At 37.5% G+C, this 21104-nt stretch overlaps 1 protein-coding gene and 1 long non-coding RNA gene across 6 annotated transcripts in view; both read left to right on the forward strand.

Moving 5' to 3' along the window:
• Nucleotides 1-21104, forward strand: part of LOC121862364 (BUB3-interacting and GLEBS motif-containing protein ZNF207-like) — an 82225-nt gene that overhangs the window by 48965 nt on the left and 12156 nt on the right. The window contains exon 7 of one of the 4 annotated variants that reach the window (XM_042360608.1): nt 8446-8492. The exons of the other annotated variants lie outside the window; for them this stretch is intronic. Within the exon in view, the coding sequence (XP_042216542.1) occupies nt 8446-8492 (47 nt within the window). The remainder of the gene's footprint in view (nt 1-8445; nt 8493-21104) is intronic. 4 annotated transcript variants of the gene reach the window in all.
• On the forward strand, nt 13910-14621 carry LOC121862365. Of its 2 annotated transcripts, XR_006088217.1 has the most exons (3): nt 13910-13965; nt 14034-14062; nt 14187-14621. It is a non-coding gene; the product is annotated as an uncharacterized LOC121862365 (long non-coding RNA). The 2 variants fall into 2 exon arrangements; XR_006088216.1 differs by lacking the exon at nt 14034-14062.

Here is a 21104-nt window from a genome sequence, read left to right on the forward strand (position 1 = left end):
GGTTACAAGATGCAATAAAATTTATATCGATATTAAACATAGGCACAAAAATAATAAAAAATAAAATAAAAATTTTTTTTTTTCCATTTGCGTATCAGTTGTTTGCCGTTTTCTCAAAAACTATTGGTCATATCAGAAATCTATTTACTGCATTGGAAAGCTCATAAACTTCAGCTTCTGGCAGTGTATAGTACTTACACAGTTGGCTCAGACAATTTTGAGCTAGAAGGTTGCGTATTTTTTTTTCTCATGTTTATTAGAAGCGACGAAAAGTAGCTTACAGGAACTCCTTGACTTGCGACCACCCCAGTCGTACCAAAAAATTTTCAAATTACGTATTTTCGAGTCCCAACGTTAGTGATTGCGCTGTGTACTGAAAAATTTTTCGTTTGTAATTCCCTTTAAAATGGCAGGCAAGCTTAAAAGTTTTGTGGTGCCGAGAGGAAAAAGAGACACCCATTTTAGATTTTCTATGTATTATTTTCGCATTTTCGACTTACGGCCTGGATTTGGGTCCCTAACCCTGTATACGTACAGTGATATCCCCGTTAGCCGAAATAATTGGTGCAGAGCACTTCCGGGAATGAGAGATTTCCGGGTAACGAGACCATTCTCTCAAAGCCGGAAAAAATCCCTCATCCCCAGAATTTTCTTGAATTTTCCGGGTAATGGAAAAATTTTCTCGGAAGTTTCAGAAATTGTCCATTACTGTATTTTTCGGCTTAAAAGACGCACTTTTTATGACAAAAACATACCTCGAAAATTACCATGCGTCTTCCAGGATGCTAGTCGATGAGTTGTAGCAGAGGTTTTTGAAATCGGCCCCATACAAAGACTGTTACCTCATTACAGTACTTAACAATTACAAGTATTCTCTATACAGTACTATAAAACTATTGATTTAACTAATATTGTTGATATATTGTAAAAACAAATAATAAACCCTTGCTGCTGTGTGGTTTGCTTACAAATGGCAGTGGTGCGGCAGCGCCATCTATTGAGGAATTGCTAAAGGTTGTCTGCTGGTCTCAAATGCAGGAATGTTTGTTTCTTTATATGTAGGCTCTCATATTTGGACACCTATTTACAATAGGCTTTCATATTTGGATACCCATTTAGACTGTAAAAACCCCACAAAATTAAAATCTTCCAAATTTAAATGCACCTTCGTCATCCAAGTAAAAACACGCACACAACAACATTGGCTGTCCTTATGTTTCAACTTTATTACCACTGGTGGGTAGTTATTTTTTTTTAATTCAGAAAAATTAATTAAAATATATATGAACAGTAAATAAGTGTTGCTTTCATATTCTTATGAAGAGTAATGATGATATGTTTACACATGTGCTCACTTACATACGCGATCTCACTTTTTTTTTACCCTTAATTGTTAGCTGCTTCCATTGTTCCATTTATTAACATTAAATAACATTACTTAAAACAACCATACTAATTTTACTACAGCTACAACCAGGGTCTTATTTTCTTCAGTTTTATATGTAGAACCAATTAGTCACTGGTTTTGTAAACAACAAAAACAATGACGTGTTTTAATATTTTTCGTATTATTAATGAATTGTATTGTTCAGTTTGCACACATAAACAATAATTCAATCAAAAAGAAATTCAGAAACATTAATTAAAATATATATGAACAGTAAATAAGTGTTGCTTTCATATTCTTATGAAGAGTAATGATGATATGTTTACACATGTGCTCACTTACATACGCGATCTCACTTTTTTTTACCCTTAAGTGTTAGCTACTTCCATTGTCCCATTTATTAACATTAAATAACATTACTTAAAACAACCATATTAATTTTTTTACATTAATTTTAATACAGCTACAATGGAGGACTTATTTTTTTCAGTTTTATAATTATGTAGAACCAATCAGTCGCTGGTTTTGCAAAAAACGAGTTGTTTTTTTTTACTTTTATTTTGTTTTTCAATAAAGATTTTTTTTTTATATAGACGTTGATATACATGTTTACATTTGCTTGCCTTCTACTGTTGGAAAATATTTCCCGTCGTTTTCATACCGACAAAAACAAGAGAAAGAATGTAAACACTACAGCCCCTAAGATGTGGAGGTGACCAGGTGTATAAAATGAGTGCTGTATTAAAGATTTCACCTTCTTATACAAATTTTTTTTTAAATTGATGAAAATGACGACTGATAAGCAGTTCAAAGTGATGATATTCAAAGAGGTGTGTGTCTAATGGTAGACCCTGCTGCTATGTGACCAAGTCCCAGGTTGATGATCTGACTTTCTGCAGGGTCTCAATTGTTTCTCTTACTTTGACAACACAACATACATACAGGTATATTGTTTCTCACTCTTGATATTTTTTTTCATTTTTGTATTTCTTTATTATTATTATTATTATTGTTGTTATTATTATTATTATTATTATTATTATTATTATTATTATTATTATTATTATTATTATTATTATTATTATTATTACATTATTGCCCCCTAGGCCCCAATGTGGGTCAGTGACCTGTGCCCAGGTGGACTGAAACCCGTAATTTTTTTTTTTTAGAATTTCATTTCCAAAATCAGGGTGCGTCTTCCACGATGCAGTGTCTTCCAAGCCGAAAAATACGGTACTTCTTCTCTCGAACCCGGAAAAATATCCCTCATCCCCAGAATTTTACGGGTAATGGAAAATTTTTCTCAAAATTTCCAGAAAATGCGCCTGATTTTCATCTCTCAGAACCGGGGGGGAAAATCCCCCATCTCCGAAATTTTCCGGGTATCGGGAAAATTTCCTTAGAATTTTCCGGAAAATTTGCCCCTCGCAAAATCGTTCCCAAACCCAGAATTTTCCGGAAAATTCCAGCTTTGGGAATGATTTTCTGAGAAAATTTCAATTCCGGCTATCGGAGAGTTCCGGATTTGAGGGATCTTGGTTAACAGATATTACTGTACTTGTATTATTCTTCTTTGGGGGGGTTGGGGCTAATGTTGCAGAGCAATCAGTTATGAAGCCAAAGATATATGATTTATGCCAATAAAAACAAGTTCTGGGGGGAAATTGATAAAGCAAAGAAAATATTCGCCGTGCACTGTCTCGCCTTCCCTGGGGGCCTCAGAGATGTGATCTTGGAACTGGAAAACTTAAAACTTATCTCGTGTGCCGGAGGGTTAAATGTATAATGCACCTAGGTTGATAGTCTATAATATGGAACAGTCTTACTACATTTTGGAGCTTCTTGTGGGTTATCCCTGCAATTTATCTGAAAGTTGTCATCTGTAAGTCTCCTATACCTGTGGTGTAATGGTCAGCATCCTCGCCTCGCAAGCGAGCGGACCCGAGTTCAAACCTCGGGCAGGGAACCTGGATGTTAATCGATTTGCAGATCGTATTTCAGGGTAATATGAGTTGTCCAGTCTTTGACTATTCCGTGACACTGTGTCATGCATCTCGTTAACTTAGTGTGTGGTTGTTGTGTTGGCGACAACTTCTACACCTTAACAAATTCTTGCCTAGGAGGCACTTGGGCCGGCCATCCTCTATTTCAAGGGGCTTCCATTATACCTTAGAAATAGATAAATAAACTTGTTTTAATGATGCATTATGACAGTATTAGTGGAACAATTATGCACATGACAGCATATCAAATTTGCTGTACATGAGAAACAAATGGGGTGTTTTTGCAGAGTGAGAACACCAATAGAACTTTGGAAACGTGCCTGGAGATGACTACAGCTCCTCCCCGACTTATGGCCTACTCGACTTACGACCACCTGCACTTACGACCTGCCTCGGTTGTACCAAAATTTTGTCAAATTACTTATTTTCAAGTCCCAATGTCAGTACACAGACAAAATTTTCGTTTGTAATTCACTTTAAAATGGCTGGCAAGCTTAAAAGTGAGAGTTTTGTGGTGCTGAGAAGAAAAAGAGACCCATTTTAGATTTTCTATGTATTATTTAAGCATTTTCGACTTACGACCTGGATTTGGGTCCCTAACCCCGTCGTAAGTCGGGGAGGAGCTGTATTTTTAAGTTCTTCTTGGATACATTACCTGGGATGGGGCTTTGGGGCTAGCTTTAAGTGTTCAGGCCATAAGCATAAAACAGTCGTTGGTGGTAGGGAATAAGTCTTGACTTTTGATGTAAGCAACAACTGATGGATACAACATTTGCATGTCTTAGTTATATGGTATTAAGTCAAATTTTAGCAAGTGATCATTCATAATATCAAAACTTATTTGTACTTATTTATTAGACCCACTCCATCTACCCAAACAGAACTCCTGAAACATTTTCTTTGCCTTCACTGGTAAGCTTTGACAAAACACAGCACCTTCTGAAGTAACAAATTTATTACATGTGGGTCTATTGTCTTGTAGGGAGAATTCTAGTGAACCCTTAAACAACATGTGGAATAGGATTCCTGTTACACTAATTTTTGCATCAAAGTGAATATTTGCATTGCCAAAGCCAGATACTCATCCAATTATAAAGGAAATTATCCTCTATGAATACAGTGGTCCCTCGGTTAACAAACATAATTCGTTCCAGAAGGTCGTTCGTTAACCGAAATTTTTTTTAACCGAATCCATTGTTTCAATGGGATATTGGGTAATTGGTTCCAGCTCACCGAAAAGTACATACAAAGTAAAAAAAAGAAACAAAAATGCAGTAAAGTACACTTACTTTGAGGTGTTTATGTAGAAGGTTCTTGGTTGATGATGATGATGGGAATTAGAAGTGGGGGTGGAGGAGAAGGGAGAAGAGAAGGAAGTGGGGATGGAGGAGAAGTCACCTTTCAGGGATCCCATGCTTGATGCCGTCATTTCACCAATAAAATTTTAAGTTCACTTGGTGCAATTCAAGATTAGTTTCTTTAAATCAATACTGCACTGCGCTATATATTATCAATATGCCAAGACACCAGCAAAATAGATGCGCTCTCCACTGTTTTCGAAGCCCAACTGACGTCTTGTGATCGACTCACGCATTTGATGGGCGCACAACAAACTAGTTCCCTGTACTGCATATATTATCAGTATTTTAAATAAATGTTAAAATGGCTAATAATTTTGATATAAAACATGCAAAAATATTAAAGAGCACAACTTTATTGATATTTACTCCATTGGAAACGAATGTAAACATAGAACAGATAATTGAATCGACAGAGTAGCCCATCAACTGATCAGCTGATGCTCACAACAAAACTTGATTTTCGGAAGGATTTCGTTATCGAATTTTTGTTCGTTAACCGAATTGAAGATTCTTATGGAAGGTAATTCGTTAAGCAAACCGTTCGTTAACCGAGGGATCACTGTAGTCTGAGTAACTTTCAATTGTTTATTAGGTCTGCCCTTGACACTGAATTGAACAGGAAATTTTATCATTACAGGTTGACAACCCTTTATCCGAAAACCGAAAAGCTCTGAAAACCGAAAGTTTTTTTTTGTGGAGCAATATATATATACAGTCGACCCTCGTTAATTCGGACCCCTTTAATCCGGATTTCGGATAATTCGGACAAAATCTGAACAAACTTTTTTTTTTTTTTTTTTTAAAGATTTGTAGGAATATTACCTACGCGGACCTTAAGCTAAAATGCTGGTCCACCCACTGCTGGGATAAAACACCAGCGTCTTTTTGGTCAAATGTAACATCACCACTAGTGTGGGGGTGAGATGCAACTTTTAGCTTCAGACATGAAAAATATTTACCATTTACTGCCAGTAAACAATGGAAACGTAAAATTTGTACCAATTAGTAATGAAAAGTTGTGCAGTTCCTTCAGCAAATGAAGCTCACCAACTTACAATAGTAGTCTATGTTGAAGTTCTTAGCACAGGCTAACTTATCATATCATATATGGTATCACAGTTCTCATTGATCTACAAAAAATACCGGTAATAAAAACCTTTTTGATATTTCACACTTAATATAATACCCGGTAATCTACTTCAACCTCCTATTGTTTACAACGACGCATGACGCACCACCAGCTGTTGAGTATCAGCTACACGGTACACGTGTTTTTCGAATCGTTTTCAGTAAAAAAAATGTTACATCACACGTATATTTTACCTAAACTGCGCCTGAATCAATATATTCTTGGAAATAAATAGTAGTTTTGCTGAAACGTGATGTATTTCAATGTAAAATAAGATAGAATACATGATGCAAACAAAAGACTTTACCTAAGCTTCTGATGTTCTTGAGATGTTATTCGTTTTTTTAATAGATTTGGGTTAAAATACTGTTATATTACAATGGTATTCTATTCATACTGTGCTTGATATAATGCATTCACGGAAATGTAATATTTTTGCTGAAATTACGTACGTATTACAGTGGAAAGTGGGATAAAATCGTGACGAAAACAATGACTTTGAAATATAATGCAATATTAACCCCTAAATCGGTTAATTCGGACAATCGGCTAAAACGGACACCCTTCCCCCCTATTAGTCCGAATTAACGAGGGTCGACTGTATGTATATATATATATATATATATATATATATATATATATATATATATATGTATGTATGTATGTATGTATGTATGTATGTATGTATGTATGTATGTATGTATGTATGTATGTATGTATGTATGTATGTATGTATGTATGTATGTATGTATGTATGTATGTGTATGTATGTATGTATGTATGTATGTATGTGTATGTATGTATGTATGTATATATATATATATATATATATATATATATATATATATATATATATATATATATATATATATATATATATATATATATATATATATATATATATATATATATATATATAATCCCTGTAATTTTTTTTTTAACAGGATTAGCCCACCCAGGAATAGATCACTGACCCACATCGGGGCCTTGGGGGCAAAAATGTAATAGCAATACTAATTATAATAATAATAATTATAACAATAATAATTATTCATAGTAAATAAAAATTTTAATAAAAATACACTAAAATATAATAATAATGATGACAATAATAATAATAATAATAATAATAATAATAATAATAATAATACTGTATTAATAAAATAGTAATAATAATAATAATAATAAAGAAATACAAGAATGAAAAAAAAGATAAAAAGTGAGAAACATAACCTAGACCTATGAATTATTATTATTATAATTATTATAATTATTATTATTTTTTCACCCCCAGGCCCCAATGTGGGTCAGTGACTTGTGCCTGGATGGGCTAATAAACATAAAAAAAAAAAAAAACCATTCTGAAAACCTAAAAATTCCGAAATTCCGAAATGCCTCTGGGCCCCAAGGATTTCGGATAAGGGATTGTCAACCTGTATCACAATTGAATTGCTGTATTCTTGCAACATGATAAATAAATAAAGGTTGGAAGATGCCTTATAATGCTGGAATTGTGTGGTACACCTGAAATTTCTAACAGTTCATATAGTAAAAAGTAAATGTGTTGATTACCTCTGGTCGTTACTACAAAGCTGACAGGTTTATGACATTCGTTGATCAAGGGAGAAGGTTGGATTGTGGTTGTTACTGGAAAATCCAGTTTGGTAGAGCAAACTGTGGATGGTAGGGTTATGTAGGCTGCAGTAGCACCAAGATTTAATCATCTCTCAGCCATCAGTGGTAATTGTCACAATACTGTGTCCCTCTTTTGTAAGATGTGGTTGTAACAGAAGAGGGATATAAATTGTTCAATTAGTGCTGCCTGTCAGTAGTGTTTAAGACCCATAGCTTTTGTCCTGAGGATTGCGGTTTATGTCCATAGTACCCCTAGTGTGCCCTGCTAGGAATGGATACCTAATTTTTTTCAGTTGGGGAAGTGAAGATGGTCATGTACAGTCCCCTTCACTAGTGTGTTTATAGGAGCTCATCAGGTTTTGTGCAGTGTGGCAGAGTGATGTTTGTTTATTTTCGACAGAAGGAAACTTGCAATAGTAAACACACTATGGAACAAACTAAAACAATATTAAGACAAATGTCTCAATGTAATGATTTGTGGAATGTTTATATGACGAGCCCTTGTGAACGCACTAGTAAAGGGGACTACATTGCTAGCCAAACTGCCTCCTTGTATACAAAAAATGTAGTGTAGTTTAGTGTACAGAATGTTTTATCCACACTGCCCCTAATGGGCTATCAGGCTTGTAGAACTTGCATTCTCTGCTGATGAGCCATAAACTTAATGGCACAGTACTCAAGCCTCTGAAACCATTATCATCATTGCTTTATGGCCATTTTCCTCAGTTGCTTGGGTTAAGCTGCAGTTTCCTGATGGCAGCTCTCCATGCCACAGAGTCTCTTGCAAAATCTCTTAGTCAGGTTCCTAACTTTAATGTCATTTCTTAAGACCTTTCCTCGTGTCATTCTTGGCCAACCCATGACTCTCTTCTCCACATTTAGGCTCTTGCACCTCTTGACCCAATATAGTTTCCTCCATTCTGTCTACAGGCCCAAACCATCTCAACCTGCCTCTACACAGACCTTTGCCAATACAGGTACAGTACTCTCAATACCCAGTCGTCCTCTTAGCTCTGAACAGGGTATCCTGTCTTTCAGTGTCATGTTGCACATCCATCTCACCATTCTCATTTCAGCTTGCTCAGTCTACTTGCATCATCCTCTTTAACCAATGATAGTCATAGAAATTTGTAAATTTTTACTGGATTTTTTTTTTCACATTTAACACATTTATACATAAACCCTTTTGATAATCAAGGGCCTTGCTAGTTATTTATTTATTTTATTTATTTATTTATTTTTTTTAAATGAACTTACTGGAAAATCATGTATACCCCTTTCTCCCCCACCACTATTTTTTTTAGGTTCTCTTAAAGGTCATAAATGATTATCCTGCTCATCAATAACCTAATATTAGTCTTCAACCCTAGAACCCCCCCCCCCCCTTTTTTTTCTTTCTTTCTTTAAAGGTTACATACTTGCTGTCATCCTGTACCATTACTTAATGTACTGCCATTGTTTGAGTAATGACCTTTTAAATTATCACTCATAGCTATCATCTTGATGGATGACACTCAGTAACTCTGAGTTCAAGGTCCATGATCCATTCATTCAATGATTTTATTAATTCTAACCATATATATTCAATAGCACTTCACCTCATATTGTCATTATCCCTTGGAATATGTTGACATTTGGCAATGTTTTGTGAGAATAGTTCTAATAGTGGGTGCCTTCTCTTCCATCCCCATGATGAGACTTCCCGTGCTCATAAATGATTATCCTACCTGTGTATCTCTGTTCCCAGAATTCCTAGAAAATGAGTAAGTTTAACATGGGACAGGGTTCACATTATAAATTTTTGGTGTAAATTGTGCCAATATGACTGATTGTTGCTATGGTAACAGTTCATGTAAGGATAATAGGACTTCTGTGGAATTAAAAGAAATATGATGACCTACAAGTCTCTAGCAGTGACTATTAATGTGCAGTAACAGCATCACCTGTTCAATATTTACCCATGTCATGGTAATGGTTTATTAGCAGGATTTGCATCTGCTCCAGACTGTGCATATTAGCAGACTTGGACGTGCCCAGACTTGGAGCCAAATAAGTGGTTTTTCATGCCTATGTGCCCAGCAGACAAGTCAAATTTTGAGACCTGTGCCACCAGCCATTTCCACTGAGGATTGTTATTCAAATTCTCATTTGTTTTCCCTGACATACACTTCTGGAATGCAGTTTGCTAACCATTTTTTGCAATGATCACTTGAATGTTTGCTGATAAATCCTGGTGCAGGGATGGAGGGTGGAACACATCATCCCTTGTCCATTTTGAAACAGAAACATATCTTATCCATTCTCTCCACATGCCCAAACTGTCTTGGTCTACCTTACGTAAAATTTTACCAATACTCTCAATACCCAGCTGCCCTCTTAGCTCTAAACAGGGTATCCTGTCTTTCAGTGTCACATTGAACCTCCACTTCACCATCCTCATTTTAGCTTACTTGAGCCTTTGTACAGAGGTCTTCACTAAATGCTGTACTGATATACAAATTTCACATATACTGTACAGTAAAACTTCACTAAGGCAGACTAATTGGGGGGGGGGGGGTTGTCTGGGATAAGAGGTTGTCCACCTTAAAGCAAATTAACAAAATAAAAAATGCCATTTTAAACAAACCAATGTAGTACAACAATGCATCCAAATTATATGAAAGAAATTCATGTTTTTGAATCAAAATTAAATTAAAAAGTAATGTACACAAAGTACTGTACATTTGTGCCATTTGGTTGCCGGACAATGAAATTTGTCAATAAGACTCGATACTGTACTGTAGTTTCACTACTCACGGGAGACATCTGAAACCCCTCACTCATCCCTCTTCTTAACATATGTAGAAAGTTTATTCTCTTTTATGTTTTTTTTACTTTATGATAATTAATTATCTAATTTCTTTGATACATTCTTTATGTAAGATTGAGAGTGCATGTAAAATAGTAAAAAGAAAATTATATGTATCTACCCAAAATTAGCAGTAGAGAAATAACCATAACAGCTCACAGCTTGGCCCGGAGTGGTAGGGGGATGTGACTATAGTGATGAGTTTTGTGTTAATATCACAAATACAAAACTAACATAAAATACTGAACTAATCAAAATATAAAAAAATTTAAGGAATATTATCACTGATGTAAAGTAACGGCCTTCATGGTAAGTCAAAAGACTGAAGCAAACTTTCGAGTCTTTGTACCTCCTTTCCCAGCATTCATAAAGCATAAACATAAATAAAGATAAATGACTAAATTGTCAATTCTCAATAGACTTGGTGATACATCACATGACAGGTTTGGTAGGAATGTTGGATGTGATGGCACTCTGCATTTTGGATAACATTCCCTGTACAGCCGTACCACCTCTGCCATACTTCCACCAGCTACACCCAGTGACAGATTCATATCTGCATATTTGCCAAATGAATATTCCTCCATGTCCACTTCCATTTGCTCGCCCATCCCTGGTTGATACAGACGTGGGCAGCCAACCTAAAACTACCACCTCGCATCAGCTTGTTGTGTTCCCCTCCCTCCTCCGATCACCACCCTACCCTCCAAACCACCCACCATTACCCCTGCTCATTACATCATTTGGACATGTAACAGGTGATAACAATACAGTATCAGAGACTGCACACGTAATTAACATCATGTTATCATTTCCACTGTGAACATTACCACGTTGTGTAGGATATGAATGTGTTTCAATCTGTCCATTGGATGTTTCATTTACACCCCGTAGGTTTCATCACTTTCCTACCAAACCTGTCTTGTGCTGTAACTCCAAACCTATTGAGAGATGACAATTTAGTCCTTTAGTCATTTATGTCTCAGGAATACACCCCTTTTATTTATGAAAGGTATTCATGAAACACCCTGTATATACAGTATACTGTATTTGTTTTGGTGGTGCATACAATTTTTTAACAGGTTTTGGGTCGAAGGGTTTTGGGTTGGAACTCATTTCGGCTTTTAGCATGGGAACCTGTAGGGAAGTGGGTCTTATTTAGTAAGAGTTTACCTAACAAATACTTTTTCAAGAATTTCTGTTACTTGTTAGTGGGACCTTATTTCGTCATTGCTCATAATGACCCTAGATATCTCGCCCAGCTTGCTAATGTTCGTAAGGATACCAAGGCTAAATAAATTTTATGATTATGGGGTCCCCAAGTTATGCATTAGTTACGTCCCTGGACCCTGTTCATAAGTTGATTTGTTGGTAATTCAGAACCATGTTATTTTTGCAATAAAATATGAATGAAATCCATCCCTACCAGTAAAACCATAAAAAAATATTCCATAAACAAATATTGTAAAATTATTATTATTAGTAGTAGTAGTATTGCCTTGACCTCTGAGGATGGCTTTCTCATAGGAATGGATTGTTTGGAATACTGGTGGATGACCTACCGTATTTTGCGGCATATAAGACGCACCGGCTTATAGGACGCAGCCTAAATTTAACATGAAATATGTTGAGAAAAATAAAATTGGGGGAATTTTAATGTTAAAAAAAATTATTGCCACTTTATTTGTAAAAAGAAAACATTCATACCAAAACATGCCAGTATGTAGTATTGTAACTACCAAAACAAAACAAAAATAGTTGCCAGGTGGGTAGACCGTTGTTTGTTGAGCATTAGCCTGTAATTTACCGGTAAGCATTTTGTGCCTCAATGAAGGTTTGTTTTATTTTATATTGCAGTTACACGTTTATACAGGAAATATAACACTAGTTATTGGTGGTTATTGGTGGGAACTCTGTAAACATCTATGACAACGAGCGGTTTGCCTGACCGCTGTTGGTAGTTTCAAGAATTATTGCATTCATTTACTGAATATTCCGTGTTTATTTATTATTGTTTTAATTGTTCTCTTTGTTAAATGGAATTATTCTTGTAATATACCATTTATATTCATTCTGAAGTTGTTTGGATTCATAAACTAGGGGATACCGAGATCCCAAGCTGGACCCCAATCCTGACCTACACCATATTGGACGCAGGGTGATTTTGAGGGTCAAATTTTGAGAAAAATTTGCGTTCTATATGCCGCAAAATACGGTAATTACTAGGAGAGGGGGAAGATGGTGTTGGAGCACATTGCAATGGTATAGGTCTTCTGGTCCTTTCCACACTGTTGGCAGTCTTTTCATCTCCACATTATCACCCATTCTCTGTTAAATAATAATGGTATACTGCTTTGGGGCATATCCTTTTTTTTACATGCTCATGAACTCAGTCCTTGTCTTTAAGACTTGTGTTGATTGTAGACTGGTTCAACTGTAATGACCGGCCAAATTGGTCTGAAAGGTAAGAGTTTGACCCTTTTCGGGCTTTGGATCATCATTTTCACTATTACACTACCTGGTCATGTTGAGGGTTTGTCAAAAGGAGTCAGTGGGTACTGAGAAACACAATCAGAATGACGATCATCAGACTGTTTGTTGTTGTTGTTTTTGACGGGACTTGGAACTGCCAAGGTGGTAGAGACGCACCACAGAACAATGTATAGCACATTGTTTGTAAGTATGTTGAACTGGAGTTTATTATAAATATAATGGGATCACATTTATAACTCAAACATTCAAGTGCTCCTAATGAAACCATATTCTGTACTGTACAGTATACAGTATTACAGATACCTTTACTTATGATGAGCTCAAGTGGCCCATAGGTGCTCATTGTAACTCCTGCAATGATACCAGTTATTTCACACATGTTCATAATGACTCCTAGGGAATTACAGGTGCTAATATTGACCCCAAATGACTAATAGTTAATGAATCCAGATAGTCATTGACGTTATGAGACTCAAAGGATTTCTTAATGTTTCCAAGTGCATCATGCCAGCTCATAATGGTACTAAGGGCTTATAATGACCCCAAGTGACTAATGCAGGCATGGACAATTATTTTGGTTGGTGGGTCATATCATTTTCTTTGCAAAAATTTTAAATTTTACATGACAAGTGGCTTAAATTCATGTCATTCAGTTGAGTACTGCTCCAAGGTGGTCACTGTGTTGAGTACAGCTCCAAGGTGGTCACTGTGTTGAGTACAGCTCCAAGGTGGTCACTGTGTTGAGTACTGCTCCAAGGTGGTCACTGTGTTGAGTACTGCTCCAAGGTGGTCACTGTGTTGCGTACAGCTCCAAGGTGGTCACTGTGTTGAGTACTGCTCCAAGGTGGTCACTGTGTTGAGTACTGCTCCAAGGTGGTCACTGTTGAGTACTGCTCCATGGTGTCAAGGTGGTCACTGTGTTGCGTACAGCTCCAAGGTGGTCACTGTGTTGAGTACTGCTCCAAGGTGGTCACTGTGTTGAGTACTGCCCAAGGTGGTCACCGTGTTGAGTACAGCCTGGTGGGGTCACTGTGTTGAGTACTGTAAGGTGGGGGTCACTGTGTTGAGTACTGCTCCAAGGTGGTCATTGTGTTGAGTACAGCTCCAAGGTGGTCACTGTGTTGAAAGGTGGGGTCTGTGTTGACCCAGGTGGGGTCACTGTTGAGTACAGTCCAAGGTGGTCATTGTGTTGAGTACAGCTCCATGGTGGTCACTCACTGTATGAGCACTGCTCCAAGGTGGGTCACTGTGTTGAGTACTGCTCCAAGGTGGGGTCACTGTGTTGAGTACTGCTCCAAGGTGGGGTCACTGTGTTGAGTACTGCTCCAAGGTGGTCACTGTGTTGAGTACTGCTCCAAGGTGGTCACTGTGTTGAGTACTGCTCCAAGGTGGTCACTATGTTGAGTTCTGCTCCAAGGTGGTCACTATGTTGAGTACTGCTCCAAGGTGGTCACTGTGTTGAGTACAGCTCCAAGGTGGTCACTATGTTGAGTTCTGCTCCAAGGTGGTCACTATGTTGAGTACAGTGGTCCCCCCAAGTACGTGGATTTTAACTGCGCGGAACCCAACTATGCGCATCAATGCCATGCAACCCAAATTCAAAAGTATGCGGGGGTCCCAAGTACGTTGGCGTAAATTTGTTTGTGGCATGACCGAGTGAGGTACAGTGTTGCCGTAAATCCACACTTGTGGATGACGTCAAAATCCTACACATTTTTTCTGGGTGATGTCGATATATAGAAAATGTGTCGTTGGAGTACAGTACTGGTTATAAGTCACATAAAAGTGTAATATTATCGTTCATACCTCAGGAAGTACTGTATATCTAAATATGTACAATTGCCAGCAAAAGTCCTCCCACAACCCTGTGTAGGAACTTTTACTGACAAATCTACATAAGGCCTAGCAGATTATAGAAAAAAAGCATTTATACCTCATATTATTCATAGCTGTTTGTCAAATCATCGATTTGCCACAGTTCACTCAAAGGACAAATGACATATAATTTATTTTTTTTATGATAATATGGGGGAAAATAAACACCTCAATATATTTTTATTATAATATGGGGGAAAATAAACACCTCAATATATTTTTATTATAATATGGGGGAAAATAAACACCTCAATATATTTTTTAACGATTTATTTATGATTTACTGTAAAAATGTCCATAATCGAATGATGTGGAATTCATTCCACAGTGACATCACTGATATGGAATATGTCCGATAGGTCCACGGTCATGACCGATGCATGTTTGTTTTCCACACTAGCGACCAAAATTCCACAAAACAGGGAGGAAGGGAGGAGAGAGGGGAAGTGAGCAGAGGAGCTGGCTGTTGATTGGCTGAATGGTCACTAACAACCAATATGACAGCACTTCCTGGCCATGGTGTCACCAACAACGTGGACGCCAGTCCCAGTCCTCCTCTCCTCAAGACACTACAGCAGCTTGCTTTTTCCTGTATTTTTGAGATGTTTTGGGTTGCTACAGCCAGGCGGAAGAGTGAAGTCGATGACCCTGGCACGCAAGAAGATAATAGACTGGCTGGACGATGGGAAGAAAAGTTTTATTCTTATTTAAGGGCTTATTTCTGTTTTATTATTCACCTTAAATAACTATGGTACACATTTAACTGAGGGTAACTTACTTAGAGGTTGTGCAGAAAAAGTGCTTTGAAAGACCAGTTTTGGGTTCATGGTGTGTATCTAGAGGGGTCCCAGAATTTTTAATTTTGTTTTTACTCTCCAGTAGTTTATAGTACCCAAGTATACAGTTCATGGTTCTCAAGTATGGGCCACTTCGTTGGCACCAATTACCTGCGTACTTGAGAGGAGCGCTGTACTGCTCCAAGGTGGTCATCGTTCATCATAGATCTTATAGTTTTCATTTATTCTGCTTCACTATAGAATTTTTTTTTTTCTCATACAGTATGTATATTGATATGAACAACACAAACATCCTTTGATCATGAGCCTTTAATTTTGAGAATGCACATTTATTAGGAGAAATACAAAATGGAAGGTATCATTGACTTGAACTGCTCCTAAAGCAATAGATCACGGGCAAGTCAATAAGGCCAAGTTGAAGATTAACTAGGGTTTTGTCAATCTCAAATGAGAAAGGAGAGGCAACCAAGGTCATGTTATTTTAGATCATTTGGGAGACTTGGAATGATGAGTAAATTTGGCATTTTAAGTCAAGAATGTCAAAGAAGTTATTTGATTTTTTTGTCACAACCAATAATTTGCTACAAAGTTGTAACAACTGTTTGTTTCTAACCTAACAAAATTAAAATATTTTTGTCATAAATACCTTGGCACTGTAATACGTATATCTCATATACAAAAGTACATTTTACCTGGTTTTGGATTGTAAAACCTTGATAAATTGGACTTCAACATATTAGAATGTTTTTTTTTTCGGACTGAGAAATACCAAAAAAAAACAAGAAATGGGGAAGATTAATAAAAAAATCTTAAATAAACAGCACTTACTGAATACTGTACAGTGGTCTAATCAGATTTGCTATAGGCCTACTGAGAACTAAGACACTTGAGTATGTTAGCAGGCTGGGGCTGACCGGGTGTTGCCACATTTGTCAGGTTTATTTATTTATTGATTCAGTATTATATTCTCATATGATTGGCCTCTTATAGTTTATGGTTCATCATGATTAATATAACATTTTCAGCAATAGAGAAAAAATACAAAACTGCATGTAATTTGTAATATGATTTGAAAATAAAAGGATAAGCTGTATCAGAAGGTTATTTACTGAAGATGTGTTCGTGTGAGAGCTTTCTGCAGACTAGCTTACAACAGGGGTCACTACAACACACTGTATAGTATTTGATATGAAGATAGCTTACTAAAAACATTTACTACCTTTGAGTGTTATATGATGGCTCAATTTGGCTACTTATACACTTAGACAAATGATTAATGAATAAACCAGGGTATATGCAAATGAATAATACTTTACACTACAATATTATTTATTAAGTGGTGATAAATACGCTACAATAGTATTTATTAAGTGGTGATAAACACACTGCAATAGCATTTATTAAGTGATGATAAATACACAACTGTACTGTATTAATTTACTAAGTGTTGAAGACAGACTTTGTCATAAGCCGATCAGCTGTTTCCTCTTGTAAACAAATTACTCATTGTGTTCAGTATGGGATTCTTTTTTTCAGGAAAGTTGATTTTTTTAGGATAATATTTTATCAACTTGGTACGAAGTGATCTTAAATTATATGAGAAATGTGGTGAAACTGCATAAAGAAGTGTTAAAGGAATCTTGGGGAGAGAGAGAGGGGGGGGGAGCCACCCACCCATGCTACCCCCTTCCCCTCTGCCAGCTGCTCCCAGATTAACATAATAAACTAAGGAGTCTGCAATAGGCTGGTTGGCCTGTGCAGTGCATGGCAGCTCCTGTCAGGAATTACAACCACCCTCTATTGTCCATGAATCTATCTAGCCTCCTTTTAAACCCTTCCAGCGTCCCAGCACTTACTACAAAGTTGCTAGGCTTGTTCCACTCGTCTACCACCCTACTTCTTCATATCTCCCTCCTAAACCTAAACTTATCCAACTTAAATCCGTTATTACGAGTCCTATCCTGCTCGGATATTATCAGAACTTTATCTATATCTCCTTTATTGATTCCTTTCACCCACTTAAATATTTCTATCATATCTCCCTGCACTCTTCGTCTTTCTAGGGAATGCAAGTTTAGTTTCTTAAATCTATCTTGATAGGGAAGGTTTGTAAGTCCCAGAATCATTTTCGTCATTCTTCGCTGCACCGACTCTAGTGAATTGATATCCAATCTATATTAAGGGCACCAGAACTGAGCAGCATAATCGAGGTGTTGCCTGACTAGCTCAAGATATAATTGCAATATGACCTCTGCACTCTTATTACTTACACTCCTAGATATAAATCTAATACAGTACTCGGTTTGCCTTATTTCGAACATTAACGCACTGTTTTTTAGGCTGAAGGTCCGGGCTTACGAGTATCTCTAGGTCTCTTTTCACAAGTCAACTTTTCTAGTTCGATGTTGTTAAGGCTGTATACGTTTACAGTATTTGTTCTTCCAATATTAAGTACGCTGCACTTGTTGGTGTTGAATATCATTTGCCATTTTTCTGACCACTCCAGCAGTTTATTGAAATCCTCTTGTAGTGCATTTGCATCCTGCCCTGAATTAATCTGCCGCCCTATTTTGGTGTCATCCTCAAACTTGCTTATGTCACTGCTGATCCCAATATCTAGATCGTTTATGTAGTTTATGAACAAAAGTGGGCCCAGTACTGACCCCTTGGGAACCCCACTAGTAAGCAGCCCCACTCAGATTTAAAACCATCTACGCTGACCCACTGTGTTCTATCGGTTAGCCACAATTTTATCCAATTTAAAACTTTCCCCTCGATACCATGACACTTAACTTTTCTCAGAAGCCTCTGATGCGGTACTCTCAAATGCTTTGCTAAGTCTAAGTAAATAACATCGTAATTTTCGTCATTATCTACTACTTCGACGACTTTCCAAAAAAAGTCAGCAGATTTGTTAGACAAGATTTTCCCTTTGTAAATCCATGTTGAGAGTCGTAGATTAATTTGGTTTTCTCTAAATGCGATCGGATGCTATTTGCTATAATCGATTCAAGAAATTTCCCCACCACTGATGCTGATGCTCTGTCTCCCTTTTTGAATATGGGTACTACATTTGCCTGCCTCCACAAGTCTGGCACAACTCCCGTGTCTAATGATTTTGTAAATTTCATCTGGCCCTGGGGATTTTGTCTTTAATTTATCTATCTTCTTGAGAACATCCTCTTTTCTGATAGTGATATGCATTAGTTTCTCTTTTTCATTTCCCCTAAATGTCAGTTCCACCTCTGGCATTTCCTCTTGAATTTCTTCTGTGAAAACTGATAAGAAGTAGCTGTTTAATGCTTTGCTTATATCCTCACTATCATCGATCACTTCCCCTCTCTCTGACTTTAAAGGCTCCACTTTGTCCATGACCTTTGTCCTATATACAGTACTGTACTGGAAAAATCCTTTGCGATGCGATTCGCCTCGGATTCTCTTGCTTTCCTGATTTCGTAGTCCCTCTTTTGCCTTCCCTACATTTTTCTTAACATTCCAAGATAGTTCATCAAACCTATCTTTGAGATGCTTCTCCCCTCCCTTTAATTTCTTATAAATTCCTTTCTTTATTCCTATGTCATGTTTAAGTTTTTTGGTCATTCGCCTTGGCTCATTCTTATTTGACTTAATTTCTCTGTATGGTATATTTTGTTCCTGTGCTTTACGTACTATACTAGTGAATTTAGTATAGTCATGATCAACTGTTGTGTTACTGGTAACCTCACCCATTTCTACCAGAGACTGACCTGGCCATTCCCAGGTGACCTCACCTAGGTATTGTGTGTGTGTGTGTGTGTGTGTGTGTGTGTGTGTGTGTGTGTGTGTGTGTGTGTGTGTGTGTGTGTGTGTGTGTGTGTGTGTGTGTGTGTGTGTGTGTGTGTGTGTGTGTGTGTGTGTGTGTGTGTGTGTGTGTGTGTGTGTGTGTGTGTGTGTGTGTGTGTGTGTGTGTGTGTGTGTGTGTGTGTGTGTGTGTGTGTGTGTGTGTGTGTGTGTGTGTGTGTGTGTGTGTGTGTGTGTGTGTGTGTGTGGTGTGTGTGTGTGTGTGTGTGTGTGTGTGTGTGTGTGTGTGTGTGTGTGTGTGTGTGTGTGTGTGTGTGTGTGTGTGTGTGTGTGTGTGTGTGTGTGTGTGTGTGTGTGTGTGTGTGTGTGTGTGTGTGTGTGTGTGTGTGTGTGTGTGTGTGTGTGTGTGTGTGTGTGTGTGTGTGTGTGTGTGTGTGTGTGTGTGTGTGTGTGTGTGTGTGTGTGTGTGTGTGTGTGTGTGTGTGTGTGTGTGTGTGTGTGTGTGTGTGTGTGTGTGTGTGTGTGTGTGGTGTGTGTGTGTGTGTGTGTGTGTGTGTGTGTGTGTGTGTGTGTGTGTGTGTGTGTGTGTGTGTGTGTGTGTGTGTGTGTGTGTGTGTGTGTGTGTGTGTGTGTGTGTGTGTGTGTGTGTGTGTGTGTGTGTGTGTGTGTGTGTGTGTGTGTGTGTGTGTGTGTGTGTGTGTGTGTGTGTGTGTGTGTGTGTGTGTGTGTGTGTGTGTGTGTGTGTGTGTGTGTGTGTGTGTGTGTGTGTGTGTGTGTGTGTGTGTGTGTGTGTGTGTGTGTGTGTGTGTGTGTGTGTGTGTGTGTGTGTGTGTGTGTGTGTGTGTGTGTGTGTGTGTGTGTGTGTGTGTGTGTGTGTGTGTGTGTGTGTGTGTGTGTGTGTGTGTGTGTGTGTGTGTGTGTGTGTGTGTGTGTGTGTGTGTGTGTGTCCTGCTGACTTCGGTTGTGACCATTTTCCTTCAATGCATATATATATATATATATATATATATATATATATATATATATATATATATATATATATATATATATATATATATATATATATATATATATATATATATATATATATATATATATATATATATATATATACATATACATATACATACAAGTTAACCTCACTTTGCATCGGTTAATGTAACCCGGTCAGCGTAAAGTGAAGCGCGTAAAGTGAATAACATAACATATGGGATTGATTGAAATGGAGTCGGGCGATCCCAAACTCCACTTTTGTGACACACAACTATGTTGGAAAAATATTATCTTAACTTTATGATGGTATGCACACAATTAATAATTAAGAAAATATCAATAATATTAGGTTTTTAACACTTACATTAGTAGAAAAATGGCTGGGCACGCGGGGATGGAGGGTTGGTTCGAAACAGGGCAGGTTATTGGCCTCACCTGTATCACTATCCAACAGAGGCTTCACAGGGCCTCTATGTCAAACCCCTCAAAGTCCATATAAATTCCATATCCTCACCATAATTATCACTATCACTGACTTGGGCGGCTGTGGTGGGTGGCGGGTGTGAAGAACTTCGATTATGTTTGATGACTAGGTGACCTTGTCGCACCATGCTCGCTGCTTACACAACATGGCAGATGTGTGGGAGAGATGGCGGGAGGTTTGGATCAAAATGGCGTGGCTTGCCAGCCGCTCTCAGCGTAAAAGGGGTACGCACATGAGAATGTGAACATTCCTGTTTACGGCAGGGTACGCGTGCGTTGAAACGGAATGTGGGACGTAAAAGCGAGTGTTGACTGTATAT

This window comes from Homarus americanus, unplaced genomic scaffold (genome assembly GCF_018991925.1).
Source record: "Homarus americanus isolate GMGI-L3 unplaced genomic scaffold, GMGI_Hamer_2.0 scaffold31037, whole genome shotgun sequence".
Lineage (NCBI taxonomy): Eukaryota > Metazoa > Arthropoda > Malacostraca > Decapoda > Nephropidae > Homarus > Homarus americanus.